The following is a 21,520-nucleotide window of genomic DNA, read 5'->3' on the forward strand; positions in this document are numbered from 1 at the left end:
TTCTTGTGTTATTCCCTCCCTTAGGGCAAAGCCAGTTCATCCTATTTATTGGCTAACTTGCTCACTTTTAAGGTACTACTTTTTTCTTTTTCATTAAGCACTCCTTGAGAGTACATATGTTTTCTAGTGCTCTCCATCATACTTACCCCCACCCCCACCAAACCCCCTACACTCTGCGTTGCTCTTTCCTTTATGCGCTGCTTTTCCATTACCAATGCTCTCCATTGCTTCCCAACCCTTCTTTATCGATTGCTGCCTTACCCCTCACAGGCATTTACATTTTCTAAGTTTTGCATGTTTTGGGGAGGACCCAACAGAAATCATTTACTGCAGGGCACATGGTTGACCGAAGAAAAAACAACAACACTTATGAGTACTTAAAAGTATCAACGTTTTTTTTTTTAACCAATCTAAGTTGTGTCTGCCATCTATGGCTGATAAAAGTAAAAATTAAAAAAAATGGCATCCATGTCTGGTGCACATGCCTGCAGCTACGCATTGACTCCACCGGCAGCAGCGGCTGTGTTATTGTATCTTTGTTTCAAATGTATTTATTTTTTTAGGGGGTTTTTGGGCAATGCTGTACAAAAAACATTGGCACAGCGAATAGCTCCACAAGCAAAGACCTGCTTTTCCCTGTACAGCAAAAAAATGTACTCACCATGAAGAAAAACATTTTAAACATGGGTTTTCTCCTGTCATATTCAGGAGAAAATCTTTGACCACTTCAAGGGTGGGAATGGGTAAGTAAAATCAGGAACTTACAAATTTAGCAAATTCAGGACTGTTGCTTGGCATAGTGTTCATGCCAGTCGTATTTATTTAGTGGGTGTTTTCTTTTTTTTTGTGTTTAAATCGTTTTTATTGAGCAAGAAAAGGAGAAAAGAAATAAGGTACAAACAGTAATACATACATACATGGATCATTTCGTGGTAAGGTAAAGTAAAGTAAAAGAATAAAATAATATGAATACAAATACGAGTCCACATAGCACGTAGAGGTCAGATGTCATACTCCTAACTGGAGTACATATATCTGAGCTGGCATTGAGAGCACATTGTTATACACGCTAGAAGTCGCCTTAAATCAGTTCATCGTTCTCTAATATGAAGAGTGTATTAGCTAAGACATCATCATAAGAGACAGTAAAACGAGCTTATGTGGGCTAGAGAAATAAAATAAAACAATTAACATACATTGTATTTCCACTGAATGTATTCTTTAGTGAATAGCATATGGTACTGCAAGATAACTCTATACCAATTGCCTAATACCATGACTACCAATTTGGTCTACCTTTAGTAATTGCAATAGTACCCTTGCCTCACATTTCCAGTATTGGGGGTAACTTCTTAGTCATACATACTGTACAGGTAGCATCCTACGGTGGGTCAAATGAGAAGGAGGAAGCGTCAAGAGCGTTCCACAATTTTTTGTTAGTTACATGCCATGGGGAAGAGTGCAAAGCAGTAATGTCAGTCCCTCTAATGCATGACACCCATTCTTTCCACATTTTGAACGAAACCTCCGAGGCACTTTTAGTGAGTGTTTTCTAACAACAAAATACATCTTGTACAATTCTGAAACGACTATGCCCTGTGTATTTCTCCTGTAGGCACACTGCCGGACGGGACTGCTTCTTATCCCTTAAGCATTTCATGTCAGCTAATTGACTATTTCTTCTGATAATATGACTGAATGACCAGGTTTAAAGTATTCTCCTGAAAATCAATGATTTACGTCTTTTGTTCTCAAGTCTATTTACTACGTTGTTCAACTCAAATGATTTTATTTTTTAAATCAAAGCACTTTTAGATTGCTGAACACTATTCTTTCTTAATTGGTGATCCCTGACAGAAAACATATTAAGTGCACAGTCGCTTCATTCGCTCTCTACCCTTTGTGTTTTACAAAGAAATAATAATTTTTTACGGAAAGAAAATGTGCCAGCGTACCTCTATACAAATTGCAAACCCTCAAGTACAGTTTTGGATGCAATTCAACTCCATTCAATACATCTTAAACCACAAACCTTGAAAGTTAAAGACCGAGACAGCCTCCATGTTTGGCTATCACTAACAGGAGAAATACTCTTATCTGGTTTTTAACTGGGGAAGTATTGGCCAGACCTTACCCACTTTCTTTTCTTCATTCAATGTGCAGGACAGCAGGGATATGACAGCCTTTATGTTTGTCAAACAAACCTATTATTAACAGCATATGCTCAACATTATACCTAAAGTGAACTCCAGGGTAATGGACTTAAAACGTAATGGAGGCAGAGTCATCATCATCAAAACTGCTTATTTCGGATTACAAATCCATAAAAACATACAATAAAATACAAATAATAATTCATATGCCACAACAGAAAAATACAGAGCACCAGTATTTTACAAGAATTAAAAATTAGACCAATTAATACTGCGTCCCTACTATGCAAACTAGCAATGCAGCAACTTTCCGTGTTAAAATGTCACTAAAATACTTTCCGTTCCGTGAAAATCTAGCAAAACAGCGAATCTTTCCCGAAAGGTTTGGAGCTTAACTACCCTCCTACAGAAATAGATTAAAATAAACTACATTCTTAATAGTTCCTGGACAGGACTGGAGGTATAAAATCAAGGCAGAGTCAAAATGACAAATCACAATGATTCTGAATTTCGTGTACACTTTACACAAGGTATCTGGATGGGTAATGTAGTCCCAAGGGGATCCCGGCACAAGCTGCTGTCCCCTTGGGGAAGTTCGCGCGGTGGAACAGTCCACACAGCGCGTGAGGGCTTAGGTAGGCAGGAGGCGGGGCTTAGCGAGATCAAGGCAGCTGGCAGTTAGGGAAAAACAGAGGATTTTAGGTGAGGAGTTAGCAAGGCTTCTGTCACAAAACAACAGCCTCCCAGTTAACCCTGCATTTTTCAGCTAGTTTTGAGGGTTTTTAAGTGAGGAGATTGGGAGGCTGTCTTTTTCTGGCTGAAGCTTTGATTTTAACCCCTATGTGAGGATTGGGAGGCTGTTGTTTTGTGGCACAAGTTTTGCCTTTAACCCCTCATTTTCTGTTAGTTTTTGGTGGGTTTTTTCTATTGACTTTGCTTTGGGTTGGCAGAGTCAGAGGCTGTGAAGGAGGCACTGCGCATTATTTATGATGCAGGTCGTGAGGACCTATTGCAGCCTGGTGTTTCAACAGTTTCAGCGGCAGTGGGGAGACACCCGAAGCGGATGGCAGCCCAAGGAGTTTCAGAAGCAGTGGCAGCTTGTCTACCTGCGAAGAGCCGGTCACAAGGGGTTGTGGGTCGTGCTGAGGCGGAACCATCGACGCTGCAACATAGAGGTTGTGCAGCGCGGCGCAGTGGAGCCAGCAGGTCACAGGCTACCAGATGTCACTCGCTTCCAGACATGTTTTCAGTTCAGTTGAGGGCGGTATCTGCTCTCCGCATAGGTCGTGCTAGGAGGAGAGCACAGGGGAGGGGTGGTACTGCCTCCAGAAACCTTACTACAACAAGTTCCCTGTCACGCAGGGAGAGGGGGCTTGTTATGACATTGGGGTGAAGGAAAATTCGGTTTTGCCGGAACCTTCACCAGTTTTTTAGGGGAACGCACGTCAGTGGCAAGGTGCTCACAGACATTGCTGATTTTGACGTCTTCCATTAATATTGCGCCTCCTGTGTCATTTGAGGGACGTTCTGCTGTCTTGGTGGATTATTCCAGTGACAGTGGTGATGACAGTGATGGGGTGCAAATTTTGGCAGCTGGAAAGCACAATAGCCCGAACAATATTTTTGCTCAGGTGCAGGGTTCTGCAGGGGAGGGAGCCGTTCCTGAGGTGTCTATGGCTCCAGTGCCTAGGGGCCCGCCTGGGGAGTATGGCAACTCATATTTACAAGACAATATGAATACTTTAGCTGTTGATTTAACAGATTCAGCTTTTGAGGAGATTCAGGATTTGGATGGAGTTGACTCACTGTCTCATAAAATATACCAGACGTCACGCTCTGAACCTCCTAGTTATTCTTCAGGATTGGAAGTTATTTTTCTGGAGTCTCGTTCTCCTCCTTGTTTCTCACAGATTTCTTTTGACTCTGCACTAGGGCCAAGTCGAGGGCAATGGGTCTGGGTGGATCATGCCACTACTCCATCTTCGGCAATGGGCTGTGTCACGCAGGTTTGGGATGGTGGTAAGTTGGTAGCGGCGTCTGGCACGAGCGGCTGGAATTCTTCATCTCACAAGGCCCCGCAGATGGCGGCGGGCATTTCCAAGTACAAGAAGGTGAAGCAGGGTGCAGCTGTTGGTAAGGGTGTTGTTTCACAGAGCGGATCAAAGGCGGATTTTGCTGTGACAAATTGGGATTGTTATGATGGCGGGGTGGGTGATGGGGAAATGCCGAGTGGGAGTAATACTGATTTCTTCATACCTGATGAATATACTGGTCAAGGTTTGGTGGATGAAAATATACAAGAAGGGTTTCTATTTGATGATGGGATTTTTGTTTCAAGTGCTATGGGTCAAGAACAAGTTACGTCAACAAAGGGGTCGGGGTCAACATTTGTTGCTAGTAATTTTCAGAAGTCACGAGCCGACAAGACAGCGGAGCAGGAACGGCTTCAGGGGCAACAACGGCGAGAGGATCCATAGGAGTTCCAGAAGCAGGCTACTCAATTGACATCAGGTAGGCCTCAGTGGTGGTCTTCGTGGCCACAACCTTTGACAGTCAAACCCAGTGTACGTTCAGTGGGGGTGGGTGATGACTCAGTGAAGGTAGGTTCGGGTTTCGGTGAGGGGGAGTCAGTTGGTAAATCTGCAGAACAGGTGAGAGTGGGTTCAGGTGCTGCGGGATCAAATAAGGCGACAAACACTGATAAACAGGTTAGCACTGATAAGCAGGTTTTGGATGGGTCTGAATCCTCATCTGGGCAAGTTTCAGGTACCGTTCACCCCATACATAAAAAATTACCTTACATGGGTTTGTCCATGCCCCTGGGAACGCATTTGGCTGAGAAAACTAAGAAGAGGATTTGGGACTACGAATTTGTTGACGTATTCAAGCGCCTTCATAGGGATATTCAAGCGAAGGAGGGGTCCAAGGGAGAAGAGTGGGAGCTTTCGAGGTGTCCCAGGGTTCCAAAAAATATCGAAAATTGGACAGCAGCATTTTTAATCTATGCAAGCCTATTGTGAAAAACATCAGGACAGGGCTGTGGCAATATTTAAGTATATTAATATCATACGTAAGGCACACTTACAGTCCGGGGGGTTCGCATGGCTCAACTATGACGAGGAGTTTAGGGCTAGAGTAGGTCTTTTCCATGATACACCTTGGGGGGGATGTGGATCAGGAACTGTGGCATCAGTAGATGTCCTCGTCTCAAATGCCCGCGACAACGCATACCGCAAGCAGGCTCCCAATTACTTATCGGCCTTTTCTGCCTCGCCCCGCCCAATTTGGGGCAGGTGTTGTGGGTAGAGGACAACTACCAGTTACGGGATCCTTGGAGGGGCGCTCGCAACCACACAGCAATGGAAAGAGCTCACAGGAAACTAAATCGGGAAATGAAAATCTTTTGTTCTGCAATGGGTATAAAGTTTTTGGCTCATGATAACATCACAGGTGCGGAATATCATCTTTTCAGGGAGGACAGGGTGCACTCGTCACAAATGGGCCAAAATGTCTTTGATTTGGGGGGAGGGGGGGTGACCAGGAAAACCCTCTGGATTCCTGGGTGGCGTTTTTTCTTGGGTTTGGATGGTCTGGAGCAGGCTTATCCTTCCCTCTGGGGTGGGGGGTTGGAAAGGTTGATTGGGACTGTGCATTTCATGGGGTATTTTTGATGAGAAGTCTTGTGGGGAATATTTGGTTGAATAGCAAAAGTTTCAAGAGTAATGACAATGGGTGTTCCAATACTGTTTTTTGTAGCAAGTTTTCTAATTTACGTTGCCTGGCCTAATAAAGTGACCTTTTATGCTAAGTGCAAATATTTGGTGTGGTTGTTCTTATTGCGCGACCCAGTGCAGTAATCAGTTAAGTACACAATGATCACAAGAAATACCAGAATTGGCCCTAGTGAGTTCTCAAAGCTGCCAGCCTAATGAAATCCACGCACGACATGAAAGCACACATGTAGGACCAAAGACAACATACTTCACCCAAACACCGAACATTGTGTAGCTTGCTGCCCATATAGGCAAATGCCTCAGTGCGCCAGACGCAACGAGCCACAAACGACGAGCAATTACGAGGAGAAGGAGGCGAGAGGCGAGAGGCGAGAAAAGCTCCTTCGAGAAAAGCCCTGGCGGTCTGCAGCCTGCGGTGGTTTTGAGAACCGGTTTTGAGAACCGTAGAGACTTGGAGCCTCGAAGCTGGAGCCACAGCCGCAGCCGGAGATGAGAAGCGGTGAGAAGCTCTGAGCACCGCGAGGAGGGGGGAGCGCTGAGCCCAGTGCCCAGTGGGGGAGAGCAGTGATTCCGGCGGCTCAGAGCACTGAGCACAGTGAAATGAAGGGATAGTGAGGCTGTCACTGCGTGGGCCGTGAGCACCGTGGGTCTTGTCATGTCCCGCTTTGCTTTGTTTTGACTTACTCGGCCCATCTGAATCAGAAATCAGACTACCGGTTCCAGTCCGTGTTTTCATGCTCTCGCTCAGGTGCAAGCAAGCTAGCAGGAGCAGCAAGCTGGTAGCCTCGTTCTCCCGATCCACGGTCGCTGCTTGCAGCTGATAGTAACATCTTGGAGCTGCCCTGGAAGTGCCTAGAATTGCCCTGCGCCCGTCCGACCGAGGACAAGGAGGAGGGAGTGCTGTCCCAGCCCGTAGCTCATGCCCCCGTTGCAGCCTAGCGCGAGGTGGTGAGGCGGTGTGTCACAGCTGAGAATCCCCTGCTTCCACGCAGACTCTAGTCTAGGATCGTCAGGCACCCCCTGTTGAAACGCGTCTGTGTGCGACAAACGGCTGGTGCAAGTGCCGGCTCGCTGCCGGACCCAACCCACGGCAGAGGCGAAACAAGTACACCAGTCGGACCGCTTAACCTGTTTGGCCCCTATCATCGCCGACGCCAGCGCTGAAACGGCTGTGTGCTGCGGCGTGAATACCGACCGGCTGCCAGAGCTGACCTGCGGCAGCGCTCGCAGAAGCAGCAGTGGAAGTAGCCGAAGCGGCATTGGAGGTGAGCGACTGGACTTTGGTGTTGAGGGGGGGTAGTTGGGACTCGTGAGGACCCGCAGCATAGCAGAGTCCCCCACCTGGTCCCTGCTCACCAGAAGAGTGGAGGCCCGGCTTTAGCGCCCAAGTTCCCTGCTGAATACTGCGGGGAAAACCAGCAGATAGGCTCCTAACGAGTCGTGTCCCAGCAGACCCAGGCCGTGGAATCTGTGGTTTCCCACGCACTAGCATAGAGGCACAGCATCAGCTAGGCGCCCAAGCAGCAGTAGCAGCTCGCAGGGCTTGGCATACCGCCCCGCCTTGGCCCCCGTCACCTCGGTCTGCGATTAGTGGGGAGAGCACAGAGAACCAGGGGGAGGCATGGCAGGCAGGCTGAGAGTCGGAGCGCTGGGGAAACTTCCCAGCGGCAGCGGGAGCTAGGAGCTGCGAGGGGCCAAGCGAGATCACAGTGTCTACAGAGTCCTGTTTAAGATACACAAAAGAGAGTGTTAAGAGCGCACAAAGAGCGTACGAAGAGGAATTAACAAGGGACACTCAGCTCCCACGGAAGATCAGCCATATAAAAGGATGACAAAAAAAAGAGAAGAAAAAAGCAGCCAACAATCTGAAAACGGCCATACAAAGTCACCAGACCTGTGTGAGGCTGCACCGAGAAACTTGAGGAGCGCAAAGTCCGCAGCTCAGGACAAGAAGTCCTTTTTGAAATCGCCAACAGGAGGACTCATCACACAATTCTTGGTAAAACCTACGCCCAACCCAGAGAGTACACTAGAGAGGGCAGCGCAACAACGACTTAAGAGCAGTGAGGAGTTGGACAACAGTCCAGGGAGCCAGCTCCTTCTAACGCTGCCAAATACTCAAATACAAAGCGCAATTACAGAGAGCTCAAGCCCAGAAAGAAGACGCTCTCGTTCCTGTTCTGGGCTGGGACATCCATCTGGAACAAAAATCAGACACATAAGTGACTCAGTAAGCGTCTGCATCGCACGAGACAGTAGAAAGATAGATCAAGTTACAACAGCCCAAATACACTGTCAGGATCAATCAACGGCGTATTCTCCGTTGTTGAGGGAATCACCAAGAATCAGAGACTCTGGTTTAACAAACATAGGAGTGTGAGAGCAGTCCCAAAATGCAGGATATCTATCCCCAATATTCCTCCAAAACTTGGAATCTAAGATACAAAGAACATTAGCGCTGACTCCAACCTGCTATAGAAGCTGCCATGAGAACCGATATACACCTTCTTCTTCACCACGTTCCCACAGTCAAAAGCTACAGGAGAGTAGCGTCACTCTTGAACAAGGTGCATCCCCTTCTGGAGAAACAGTGCAAAATATGGCCAGATCTCTGCTCTGGCAAAGAAAATGGAGCTACAAATTGATCTCTTAGCAACCATCGCGCAACGCCTAGCGGAGCTGTACAACAAGGCGGACTTTCTGGAGCAAAACTTAGTGACATCCATATCAATTGTAGAGGCACTTGCACGTGTGCAGCCCTCATGGACACATGGGCTACACTGCCAGAAATTCTTAAAGGTATGGTAGAAGCACTAAAAACCCAATCAGGAACTCCAAGCAATAAGTACAGCTCTAGTCCTGCTTTAATTTTAGAAAACCAGTCAGGTATAACAGGCAGAGGCAACCCTGTGGATTCAACAACAATCTCCGAGGCACAAGACGTTCCGACACTAAACAAATCCTTTAGTAGACCTTCCAGCTGCAACTCCAAAAGCAGTAATCTGTCCCCGGGAAAGCTTCCAGAAGACAATAACGTCAACCACACAAGGATGGAGAACCAGTTGTCAAGGAGGGCAAAGAAAAAGCTAAGGAAACAGGAAAAAAAGCTAAGACAGCAAAAAAACGCGCCATTTTTTTACCAACTCACTTTCAAACATCACAAAGTACCACACAGACAAGACGTCTCTTCCCGATCTTTATACAAAAATCAATCCTCAAAGAATTCAAGAGGCACAGTTCCACCCTCCCCGGGGAAGGCAGAAGAGAGGGACAGATCCAAACAGTCAAACCCTCACACAAAGGACACTCAAAGCCCAACAAGCACGGTAATTAGAGTCCAATCACCCCCAGACATGAACAACAAAAAGAGAGAGCAAAGAAGTTCTGAGGATGCACGAGAGGACCTAGCTTCCGGGCCTGAGGCTTGTATCAATAAGGGATACCTTGCCCCAAGTGGGCAGAAAATTAGCGAACAATCAGAACAGCCGACTCAAAGTTTGGTACAGCAGCAGGCCTTAGGCCAATGGACCCTAGGCACTAGACACAATGCAAGCAACAGTGAAGGAGAACCAAATGCCCAGGGCTATACAAATCAATGTAGTAAACTAACGCAGAAGGTGATACTAACCCCTAGATACCAAATCAAAGGCAAGCATGATATTCTAAACAGGGGCAACGTACTCAGACTCTTCAAGCATATTCCGTCTCTCATGGAAATACAATCGAAAGACCTAGTTTGGGTTAAATTCATAAGTTTATCCAGCGATTCCCATGGAGAATCAACCTCGATCGGACTAAGCCGACACGCCCAAGTGGGGCTCACAACTGAGGAAACAGCAAAAATGGCCGACTGGGGGATTGATATAGCATTCCCCATACCGGAGAAATACCCACATGTATTAGCGGTAAATTCGCCAACAAAGGAGATTTTTTCGGTATTAAAGGGGACGGCAGTCAAACAAACAGGGATAAGCGTGGCAAGGGAACAGAGTCTCCTCAATGCCTATAAGATAATAAGCTCAGCAGAGTAAAGGGCTGTGTTCCACATTGTTCCAAATCACTCTGCAAGTCAAAACAAGCTGAGGGGTCTGGAAGACGTGAGCCCGCGACGGCATACCCAACAGTATTAAGGGTCACGGCATTTTGAATAAGAACCGAAAAGGGGGGAATAACACGCGCCTGTCAATTGTATCATGGAACGTCGCAGGGCTAAAAAGAATGCTCAATTGCAAAGCAGCATGCTCATATCTACGAGAAAACGACATACTTTGTCTACAAGAGACTTGGGCCACTGAACCTCTAATTCTCTCAGGTTTCTATGAAGTTCACACCGCTGCAATAAAAAGCAATATTTTCGGGAGAGCAGCAGGTGGGCTCTCAATTTACATCAATCACAACCGCAAATTAGAGGTAAACTCAATAGAAACTAACTCTGCTAATCTCCAAGCAGTTTTGATTTCCGGTCTTAAAAGTAATAACAGCGCAACCCGTCTGTTGATAATCAACTGTTACATAAAACCCGCCACAAAGCAAAAAAGCAAGTTATAAAACTATTATCTGAAAAAAAAACAGTTTGATAAACAAACATGCTTCCCATCTCCCAATCATCGCAGGGGACATGAATATCAGGGGTCTAGGAGATGAAATAAGGTACAGACCTAGTGCAACAGAAGCGGTGCCCCTACATCGGCTGCTGAATGAGCATAACATGGTCTCCACTCAGGTTCCCAAGAAGGCAGTGGACTCTCAATGGCTGCCCTTGCCCACATTTAAGAACAAGTCAACAATTGACTACATCTTTATCGTTGAGAAATTGGTAACTTTCTTTAAAGACTTCGAGGTGGGAGATAGAGAGGAAAGTGATCACAAGCCACTGAGGGTCACATTCGACATAAAGGGGAAAACTGCAAAACACCCCGGAACTTTGGGAACCTCAACCGAGGAAGAGCATCATACATTATTGAACAGAATAAAATGGACCACAAAACTAAGTCCAGTTCTTATGGAATGGGTCACCCATAAAGAGCAGTGCCAATCTTTGGCTCCCCCCCCCCCCGAGCACTGGAGGGATCTATCGAGGAACTACAATTGGTTCTAGGTCAGGACAGGGGTAACCAGAAAGCTCAGGCCTACACCCGCAAAACCACCCACTTCAATTAAACCCCAGGGACTTAGATCAAACAAAACGAAGACTAACAAAGGCATTGAAGGCGAGAAGAAAAGGAGAGACAAATCACCTCAGTGTGGAAATAAAAGTGCTACGAAGTGAACATAGGAAAAAAATATGGGAACATCGGAGAAAGAAAATTGAGGCGGAGTGGTTGAAAATATTTAACATGCTCAAAGAAAAAGGCCAGTCTCTACTTTGGAGATACATCAGTAAACTAAGCCACAATGGCCAAAGTAAAGAAAATGGGGTGGCAGCAGTGGAGTGGGTCGAGTATGCACTACAGTTGTACACAACAGATCTGAAAAGGAAGGTTAAGCAAGAACAACAAAATCTACTAGACAAAGAAGAAGAAGACACATGCTCGATTATTAACACAAAAGAGATAATCAACCTGATCAAGAAAATGAGGTCAGATGGTGCACCGGGCCCCAATGGAGTGCCAGCGGCAGTATTCAAAGTGGCATACAGATTCTGGGCAGATCAGCTAACTCCTCTCTTCAAGCATGCCTTTGAAACGGCCTCCATTCCATCATCGTGGAAAGGTTCAATTCTATTTCCTATATACAAAAAAGGAGACCGCACAAAACCTGAAAATTATCGGCTAGTGGCCCTGTTAGATATCGAGGCAAAGGCATATGCTAGAGTGCTGCTGAAGGAACTGGAAAGCTGGGCAGAAGAGAACAACATCCTCCCTTTTTTCCAAACAGGATTCAGACCACAATGTTCCACAGTAGACAACATCATAGCACTGGGATACCTGTCCAGACGGGCGATCCAGCCCGCTCAACCTCCTGTGTTTTGCTGTTTTGTAGATTATAGTGCAGCATTCGACCGGGTAGACCGTGGCACACTATGGAGAAAACTTACCAACTGGGGTATACCCCAAAAGCTGCTAAAGGCAATAAGATCTCTATATGAAGGGACCTGGGTAAGGATCAAGACTAGTCAAACGTCATTGACCAACAAGGTCCACACCAACAGTGGCCTTAAACAAGGGTGCGTTCTTGCACCTCTCCTTTTCAACATCTATACATCCGACCTGGGTCAAGCACTGGAGGGGGCAAACTTAGTCATCCCGAAGATGGGGAACGTGAGGCTGCAAATTCTTCAATATGCCGACGATCTTTTAATTTTGGATCATACCAGGATTGGCTTGCAGAAAGCCTTAGATGCGCTATACAGCTTCAATCAAAAGAACAACCTACTGGTAAACCAGGACAAGACCAAAATCCTCATCTTTGGAAAGTACCATCGAAAACAGACAGCTCAATGGCCCCTAGGGGATCAGCAAATTAGATCTTGCAAAAATTACAACTACTTGGGTCTCAGGCTCACGGAAGGGGCAAAATCAACTGCTCATTTGAAATATCTAAGAAATAAAGGTGCTGGGATCATTTGCAGCTTGAGAAATCTCAATCGAAAATTACATAGCCCATTCACGGAACCCATCCTGAAAGTTCTAAAAGCAAAAACAGTGCCCTCAATTAATAACGGCCACCTAACCTTTCCCGGCGCCTTTGACAATTTCTACATGAGCTTTCAATCTTCCATATACAAGAAAGTGCTGGCAATCCCACGACAGGCCAGGAGAGCCAGAGTAAGGCTGGAGCTGGGACTTTCTCGCCCAGACATCTCTTAACTGGGGGATACAATAAAATACTACATCAGCACTTTGAGAGCTCCAGCAACAGCCTTGAAAGCTCAAATTAAATCAATCTTTGAAGAAAATGGTTCACCATGGCAAGCACAATTGACAGGAGCTATTCAATCGCTAGAAATACAGGAGCAAAACCTGGTCAATATTAATATTGCATTTATGGAAAAAAGCAGTGAACAGACAGGTGAAGCACATTTCAATCGCGAGAGATCTGGAAAGTCTGCATCACCATCCAAATCTTTCCACACTGGATGCCTCTTACAAAGTGGGAAAAGCACAGCCTTATTTTGAGCAAGCACTATCAGTTCAAGTTCGAAAAAAGATCACTTATATGAGGCTCTTGGCATTACCCATTGTGGAGTTCAATCAAAGTTGGGCCCGTGCGGACAAATTAGTAGCATGCAGACTTTGTGACTACCATCAGGAATCCTGGTATCATTTTCTGTGTTGCTGCCCAAAGCTAGCCAGTGAGAGGCATCGCTTGGTCATCACAATCTGCAGAGCTCAGGGCCTCAAGCGATGCAGCGAAATCTCGGACTTGTGCTTTTCGTCCACAGAAAGTCAAATAGCAGTACGGCTGGGGAAATTTAAAGACCTAATCCGTGCAGGACTGACCGCAAATGCTGAGCCGCAGAAATAAATCTGTAGGACTGGAAGCAGGGGAGAGGTGGACAAACCTCGGTCTTAAAAATAAACGCTCTTGGTTCTAAAAACAGTATTACTAGAACATGATACTGTAACTAATGTTTTAGGTCAAATTAGACTGTGGCAATAATCAGGGGTTTTAACCTATTTGGTTTTTAGATAATTATTTTAGAATGTTAGCATATTGTAATGATAATAAATATTCAACCAGTAAAATGCGCAACGATATGTGTGGATACATTAACACTGGATTTTCTTCCGTTGTTCGATCAGGATGTAAAAATGAATAGGTCTTGGTTGCTTAACTGTTTTAAAGAGATTGATAGTCTAAAATTGATTTTGTCAAATGATATTGATTTAGTTCTTCCAATAAAATCAATTATTGGACAACGAACAAGAGTAACTTTCTACTCAAAAATAATTACTAATCTTGTTCTTCAACAGGCGGAATTTTTCCAATGTAGAGGAATTGACGTATTACCTTATTATAAGAAGGCCTTATCTATTGCCTCTAGAGATAGTATTGTTAAGCCAGTATTTACACAGGATGATCATTACTTTGGTAATAAAGATCTAAAAATCTGGGTCTCAAAGGGCAAAAGAATGGTATCTCAGGCCCTGCCATTGCCTGATAATACAGATGTCCCTCTAATAGAAGACAATCAGATGTGGAACTGGTTGCCCGGGGTTTTATCTATTAATTCCGCGAGTAACCCACGACTCTTCCAACATCTTTAACAATAATTTAAAAATTGTCTCTTGGAACGCTGCTGGTATGTTTAATTCCCCTGAGAAATTTGACTTTTTATCTTCTTTAAACGTTGATGTAATATGTCTCCAGGAGACGTGGTGTAAAAATCTCCCCTATGTAGGGAAAGAGTTTTTTGTCCTGGAGGCTTCAGCAAAACCTTCAAAAAAAGGCCATGCGAAAGGTGGAATTGCTTGTCTTTTATCCACCTCTCTTCAATGGCAATATACACACTACTCAGACTCTAGTAATCTCTTTCAATCCATAACTATTAGTAACTTAGGCAATGTAGGCACGCGGTCTTCGTTTGTTATTTTAAATGTATACATCCCTCCTGAGGAATGTTTTAATTCAGTTATGAAGCGAATGTTTTCTTATGTAACAAAGCTACTGGAGGCTGAATATCCCCCCTATATACTGATGGTTGGAGACTTAAATAGTAAAGTATCCAACTCTACTTTAGTCAAGTTCAGAAATAAACTTAAGGAAGAAGTATATAATATACCTCAAATGGCTTGGCCTACTAAAATAAAAACTAATAAAAGAGGTAAGATTCTTTTGGAGGAACTTAGCCTCTTAGAAGGGCTTATTATTAATGGTAGAATGCCCTCTGATAGTCCTGCCCATTATACAAATGGCTCATACAGGGGTGAGTCTATTTTGGACTATGCCATTACGGACTATGAGTCGTTCCATTTGATTAGGGATATGGCGATCACTCATTCTTTACTGAGTGATCATAAAATAATTAATTTAACTCTTTCACTAACCCTTCCTGAAACTAACTCTTGGTCCTTAAAGCATAGAGATCTTTCCATTGATCGAAGGTCGGGTAGATGTTTTTGGGGTCCCACTACCATGAAGGATGTACAAAACCTCCTGGCTCAAACTTTACTAGAACTCGATCAGTGGGAGGGTACAGAATTCTTACAACTCGAAAACCTTATTAAAAAAGTTATTGGATTTGCCAAGAAAAAGGGAAACCCTAAAAGACCACATTTTTCTCCTAGTCCTCTACTTTTCCTGAATAGGGAGATAAATGCACTGATCAGGAAACAATATCTTAATAGATCTGAGGAAAATGAGTCTCTACTAGCATTGTTAAAACGTAGGAGAGTTAGATTGAGACTCAAATTGAAAAGAGAAAAAGAAGATTCTCTTTGGATTAGTTTGAGGGAGGCTATAACCTTTAATCGATCTAGAGAATTTTGGTCCATAATAAGGAAAGGCTGTGGTAACATAGTAACTGCCCGTCCTATAGCCATCTGCGAAGAAGTCTGGACAGTATTTGTAACTGCATTATATGCTCCAAATGAAGTACTGGAGGATATAGGTATGTTGGATTTAAATGGTATGCAAAAAATCATTCTCCCTACTGAAAAAACAATAGTTACTGCGATAACGAGTATGCGCTCTACCGGAGCCATGGGTCCAGACGAACTGCCCATGTCAATCATTAAGCAGGATATCGCTACTTGGAGTAGGATTCTTCTCCCTATATTTCAGGCTTGCTTTTTAACAAGAACTGTCCCTGACTCCTGGAGGGGTAGTATATTAATTCCTATATTTAAAAAGGGGGATCGGGAGCTGCCATCTAATTATCGTCTAATAGCTCTATTAGATGCCATAGGAAAAATTTTCGCCAAATGTATATTAATATTAATTATGGAATGGGCAGAAACTAATAAGATTTTACCAATGGAACAAACTGGTTTCCGTGAAGAGCACGGAACGCTAGATAACCTGACATTATTGCAGGTGATCAGTGACAAGTATGTATGCATCCGTGATGGTGGCTTATATGCCGCATTTATTGACTTCTCCACGGCGTTTGACAAAGTGGACCGCCCATCGCTGTGGAGAAAATTGGCGGCATTGGGTATGCCAGGATACTTACTTGCATTGGTTCGATCTCTGCATATGAACACATGGTGTAAGGTGCTACAAGGCGGCGAAGAGGGTCTCACTTCATCCATCCCCTCCCAGAATGGCCTTAAACAAGGGTGTATACTGGCGCCTATATTGTTTTCTTTATATATGGCCGACCTCCCAACTTTTATTTCATCTTGTGAGGGAGTGGCACCGAAAATTGGAGGGTCTGCTATATCTATCCTAATGTATGCAGACGATATTCTTGTCTTGGATTTGACCCCGAAGGGTTTATCTAACCGTCTGCTTGCATTGAATGAATTTGCTGTAGCACACCATATGAAAATTAATACATCAAAAAGTAAAATCATGTGTATCTTTGGTAAGAGAAAATGCAGATCTAGCAATTATAAGTGGTTTATTGGGGGGCAAAAACTCGACGTGGTTAAAACTTACCCTTTTTTAGGCAAAATAATATCAGCGAATCTTAGTGAGATTCCCCATATCGAACATAACTCTCGCAAAGCATTGACCCATGGTATGGGGTTATGTTCGTTATATAATGCCACTGGGAAGAGACACTTCTCACTTTTTCTGGAAGTTTTTAAAGCAAAAGTGCCAGCTACTCTCTTATATGGAATTGTATTAGTGGAGCTGAAATATTGGGGATTCCTTCAAAAAATGGAAGGACGGGTACTTCGGAAAATTACATCGCTTAGTAATGCATGTTCTACTTCTTCAAGCAGATTAGAATTCGGACTCCGAAGTTGCTGGACACAGGGACTGGTGGCCCTGGTAAGATGGGTAGCATGCTTGGCTAGAGGAAAACCTGGTACCCTAAGAGAACTTATTAAAAAGGAGTTACTGGGTAATCTTAATGATTTTTCCTCTCTATTAAAATTTTTTAGGAAAGCTGTGGCCCTGTTAGAGTTGGATGAGAGTACCCTATTTTTACTTACTCCCTCTGAACTTAAAGCTTCATTAAAAAGAGCATCGTGGGAGCTATGTTATAAGCTGGATACCCTTACCCAACCCAGATTATATGACAGGGAACCTCTGCTAGAAACATACACCCCCAAGCTGGCCCAACAATATTTGACCTGGAATATTCCTCATGGAGTCCGTAGGTTATGGTACCTCCTACGACATGATTTGCTTCCTCTTAATTCACTCTTAGCAAAGTGGTACGGGGGTTCCCCTATATGTAACTTTTGTAATGTCGCTGTACAAGATCGTAACCACGTCTTGTTTATCTGTCCTGCTTTACGCTCCTTGCGATTTAAGTGGATTAAACCTATTTGTTTACAATTGGGAATTGCAAATGCTAAATTGTTTTTACATGCTCTCTACTGCCCTCCTAATGAACTGTTTTGTTGTAGAATTTTTAAATTTTTTAAAGGGTTCTTAAATATTTATTGAGGTTGCTGGGATGTTGCCGTGGTTCACTTTAAGAGCTGATAACTGTAGTGTTTTGTTCTTTCGTCATTAATTTAGTATGTTTATATATCCCTTTTTCTTTTGTCTGTTACTATTGTATTATGGTGTGTTTAATTTTTATGTGGCCCTCATCGAGAGCCAAAACATAATAAAAAAAACAAAAAATTTTGACTTTAAAAAAAAAAAAAAATTGTAATGATTTTAATTAATCAAACAATAAAAGCTTTTTTCACGTTTCACGCCTCAGTGCCCCCACACTGAGGTAGTAAGCACTATATAAATGTTGCAATACAACAGAAATTCACCATAGATCCAGCGTTGTATGCCAGAGATTCACATGGGGGAGATATCAAGAGCACCAAAACTTACTACAATAAGAGTGGTTTACACAAAGAAAAGGATACCTTTTAACAGGAATGGATGGCTTGGCCCTAAACGTGTATATTTTGAGGGAAAATGTCTGTGTGAGCATTAAATGACTACAGGAGCTCACTGGCAGAATTGTTATTGAAGACATATTTCTTCGGACAGCTGTCGCGCAGTCAACATTCCGCATGCTTTATCGCATGACGAGTTGCAAAAGATGCAGACAATATACAAAAGTTAACATTTTTTTTATCTCATAAAAGCCGAACGACTCTTTGTCATTCTAAATCCATTATATGTAACAACCTTACTACTGCCAACTCCGATGGGCCACTAATTCAGAAGTGACCTGTGTTACTGCTACGTGTGATATCATGCAGTCAGCTGATGCCCTTAAGTAGGTCAGCCACAGGCTGCACCTGGACTCTAGTCACCTTAATTCTTTCGCCGTCGATGTCCAGGGTCCGCTCTCGGAAGTCTACCCCGATGGTGGCCTCTGTGGTCTCCAGGAAGGGCCCCCCGCAGAAGCGGTAGCTCATGCAAGTCTTGCCCACGCAGGAGTCACCTATGACGATGATCTTGAAGATGCGCTGGTGAGGGGCGTGGCATGCTGCCGGTACCAGCCCGCGAGCAGAATTGTGTACCCGCAACCGGGGCTGGTCCATAGCTTCAGGGGCACAGAAGAGGAGGCGGTCTATTTACAGTGAGTGTACGAGCCAGCAACATCACGGAAAAAGAATGGGCAGACAGCCGCCACTAATGCGCAAACCGGGCGTCCATCTTGAAAATTCTTTTTAAGCACCATGTACCCTGTAGACTTGCCCTCATTTTACAGTGAACAGACCAGCACAGGGAAAGTCTTTGTGTAAGGATCCTAATGCCACTCCAACATTACATATTGTTTTATACAAATTACACTAATATGTATTAAGTCTTGCGCAAAAAATATTTATCATACGAAGTCTTTTAACAGTCTTTCATAAGCAAATATAAACATATAAACACTTTACAATCATGCACAGTGCAACAATTTGTTTCCGCTCATTGAAGTTTTTTTTATTGTTTTACAGCACGCGCCCCCCCCCCCTGTTCTGCAAAAATAAGTCATTCAAAGATGGCCGCCACACCGCTTTTTGAGTGCCATTAAACGCTCCACGGCAAAACAGCAGTTTAGGCCGGTAAGCAGAGCTCCCGAGCATGTACTTTTTAGGATCAGAATTTTTTTATTTTTATTTTTTTTATTTTATTTTATGCGTTTTTATATAGCGCGGACTTTACCCGAAGGTGTCAGAGCGCTTCACAATAGGAACAGTAATGATACATGAGGAGAAAATTACAAGTGAACAAATTGCAAAAGTTACGTTACATGAGGCAATAGTGACAATTGTGAGCAAACAAAATACAAGAGGTAGCAAACGGTACATTACAGGAGAAAAAAGTGACAAGTGTGCAAGTTACAAAAGCGTACAAAGTACAAGTAGAGGTATAATACTGCAATAAATGGCAGACACTGAAAACACAAGAACAAACGTTACACAGGCAGTGGTGGCACTTGTGCAAGTATCAAAAGCAAACAAAATGCAAGAGGTAGCAAACAATACGTTACAAGAGAAAAGTGAAGTGTGCATGTTACAGAAGAGTACAAAATACAAGTAGAAGGATAATACTGCAATAAATGGCAGACACTCAAACCACAAGAACACACTTGGAAGGCACTTCCATAGTAATCGAGAATAGAATTTCCTATAACGGAAGGACTTCCTTCAGATAATAGAGACGGCGTGAATTAAATTTGGAAGTGTCTTTGATGGAGGAGAACTTTGAGGTCAGTTTTGAAGGCCTGGGAAGAGGTGGTCCGGAGCTGAGGCGGAAGTGAGTTCCAGATTCTCACCACGTTGCCTGAAAAGGATTGGGCCATCGATCTTTCCTTCTTGAAAGTGGGGGGTTCAAGCAGTACATTTTCCGCATTACGTGATGGTTTAGAGCCTCCAGAGAGTTTCAGTTTATTCGCTAGGTAGCGAGGAGAGGAGGAGTGCAAGGCTTTGTGGGTGATACAGGCAGTCTTGTAGATAGATCTTGCCTCGATGGGAAGCCAGCGGAGGGTGGATAAAATGGGTGTGATGTGGTCGCTTCTTTTGGCCCTAATTATGTAACGAGCTGCTGAATGGAGAACAGATTTAAGGGGGGACAGGTGGGATTTGGGGAGGCCAGTAAGAAGAGAGTTGCAGTAGTCCAGTCTGGAGAGAACCAGCGTTTGGACCAGGGTTTTAAGGTCTTGCTCTGGGAAGAAGCGACGAATCCCCCAAAGAAGACGCAGTTGGTATCGAGCAGACTTTGCAATGGAATTGATGTGGGAGATTAGATTGAGTTTTTTGTCGAGTATGACACCAAGGGATTTTGCGCTGTCGACAATGATGGGTTTAGTGTTAAGTAGATTTATCTGATCCATCCATGATTGAACCTGAAGAGGAGAAAGTGAGGAGGAGAGGAGGAGGAATTCAGTTTTGGAGGGATTCAGAATCAGTTGATGATTTAACATCCAGTTTTGAATGGAGTCGTGAGTAGAGCTTAGGATGGAGAGATCGTGAGTGGAGGCAACCTTGATGTAGTTTTGAGTGTCGTCTGCATAGAGATCGTAGTGGATCCCGGATTTACTTAGGAGATTTCCCAATGGTTCTAAATAGAGATTGAACAATGTGGGTGCAAGTATAGAGCCATGAGGAACACCTTGACCTACCACAAAAGGAGATGAAAGACTGTTCGGTATTTGGATAATTTGGGATCTATCCGAGAGGAAGGAAGCAAACCATTTTACGCATAGTCCCCTCCCTGCCCATTCTCTGTTGAAGAGTGTTCAGGAGAGTGTTGTGATTGACAGTGTCAAAGGCTGCAGAAAGGTCAAGGAGAATTAGAAGACAAGACCCCCCCGAATGGAGTATCCGCAGCGCGCCATCAATCACTTGCAGCAGGGCTGTTTCAGGGCTGCAGCTTTGAATGAAGCCGGACTGGAAATTGTCAAGAAGATCATTTTTTTTTTTTCTGAAGAGTTTTATATAGCGCGAACTAGACCCGAACCGGGTATCAGAGCCCTTTACATAGCACCAGTTACGTTACATGAGGACACACATTCATTTTACGCACGGGGAGATTAAGTGTTTTGCCGAGAATCACAGGAGTTTTTTGCGTCGTTACCGAGACTCGAACCCAGATCCCCAGGTCCGAGGTCGAGCGCCCTAGCCGTTGTCCTTGATATGACGAGAGAGTTGTTTTGCTACTCATCTTTCTGTGATCTTCGCAAGAAAGGGTAGGTTAGTGATGGGACGGAAGTTGTTGAGATCATTCGCATCAGCAGTGGGTTTATTAAGCAGAGGGTTGACCTGCCCAGCTTTGAAGGAAACAGGAAGGGAGCCTTGACAGAGGGAGAAGTTAACCAGAGTGGTCCAATAGGAAAGAGAATGGGTATATAAGTCAATGGCAATGGCACTGGGGATGGGGTCAAGAGAATGGTTGGAGGGCTTTGTTTCGAGGCTGCATCTGAGGAGGGCATCTTCAGAGATGGGGTCAAAGTTCTACCAAATGGTTAAGGATTTGCGCTCCTCTGGAGGGGTAGGATGAGTGACCTGATCCACAAGTGATTTCACTTTTTTGTCAAAGAATATAGCGAATTCCGCTAAAAACTGCTTAATTTGCCCACTAGATGCCGCCAGACCTCGGATCACAAGGAATTCAGGGGGATATGTA

The 21,520-nt window shown here is 44.2% G+C and overlaps 1 protein-coding gene across 1 annotated transcript in view; it reads right to left on the minus strand.

Annotated features, from left to right (window-relative positions):
- Positions 1-18,473, minus strand: part of LOC144772802 (ras-related protein Rab-33B-like) — a 39,474-nt gene extending 21,001 nt beyond the window's left edge. Inside the window, exon 1 of the mRNA XM_078657378.1 lies at positions 18,214-18,473. Within this exon, the coding sequence (XP_078513504.1) occupies positions 18,214-18,444 (231 nt within the window). The 5' untranslated portion in view covers positions 18,445-18,473. The remainder of the gene's footprint in view (positions 1-18,213) is intronic.
- Positions 18,474-21,520: the final 3,047 nt, after the last annotated feature.

The sequence above is a fragment of the Lissotriton helveticus genome, chromosome 8, assembly GCF_964261635.1.
Source record: "Lissotriton helveticus chromosome 8, aLisHel1.1, whole genome shotgun sequence".
NCBI classification, from domain to species: Eukaryota; Metazoa; Chordata; class Amphibia; order Caudata; family Salamandridae; genus Lissotriton; species Lissotriton helveticus.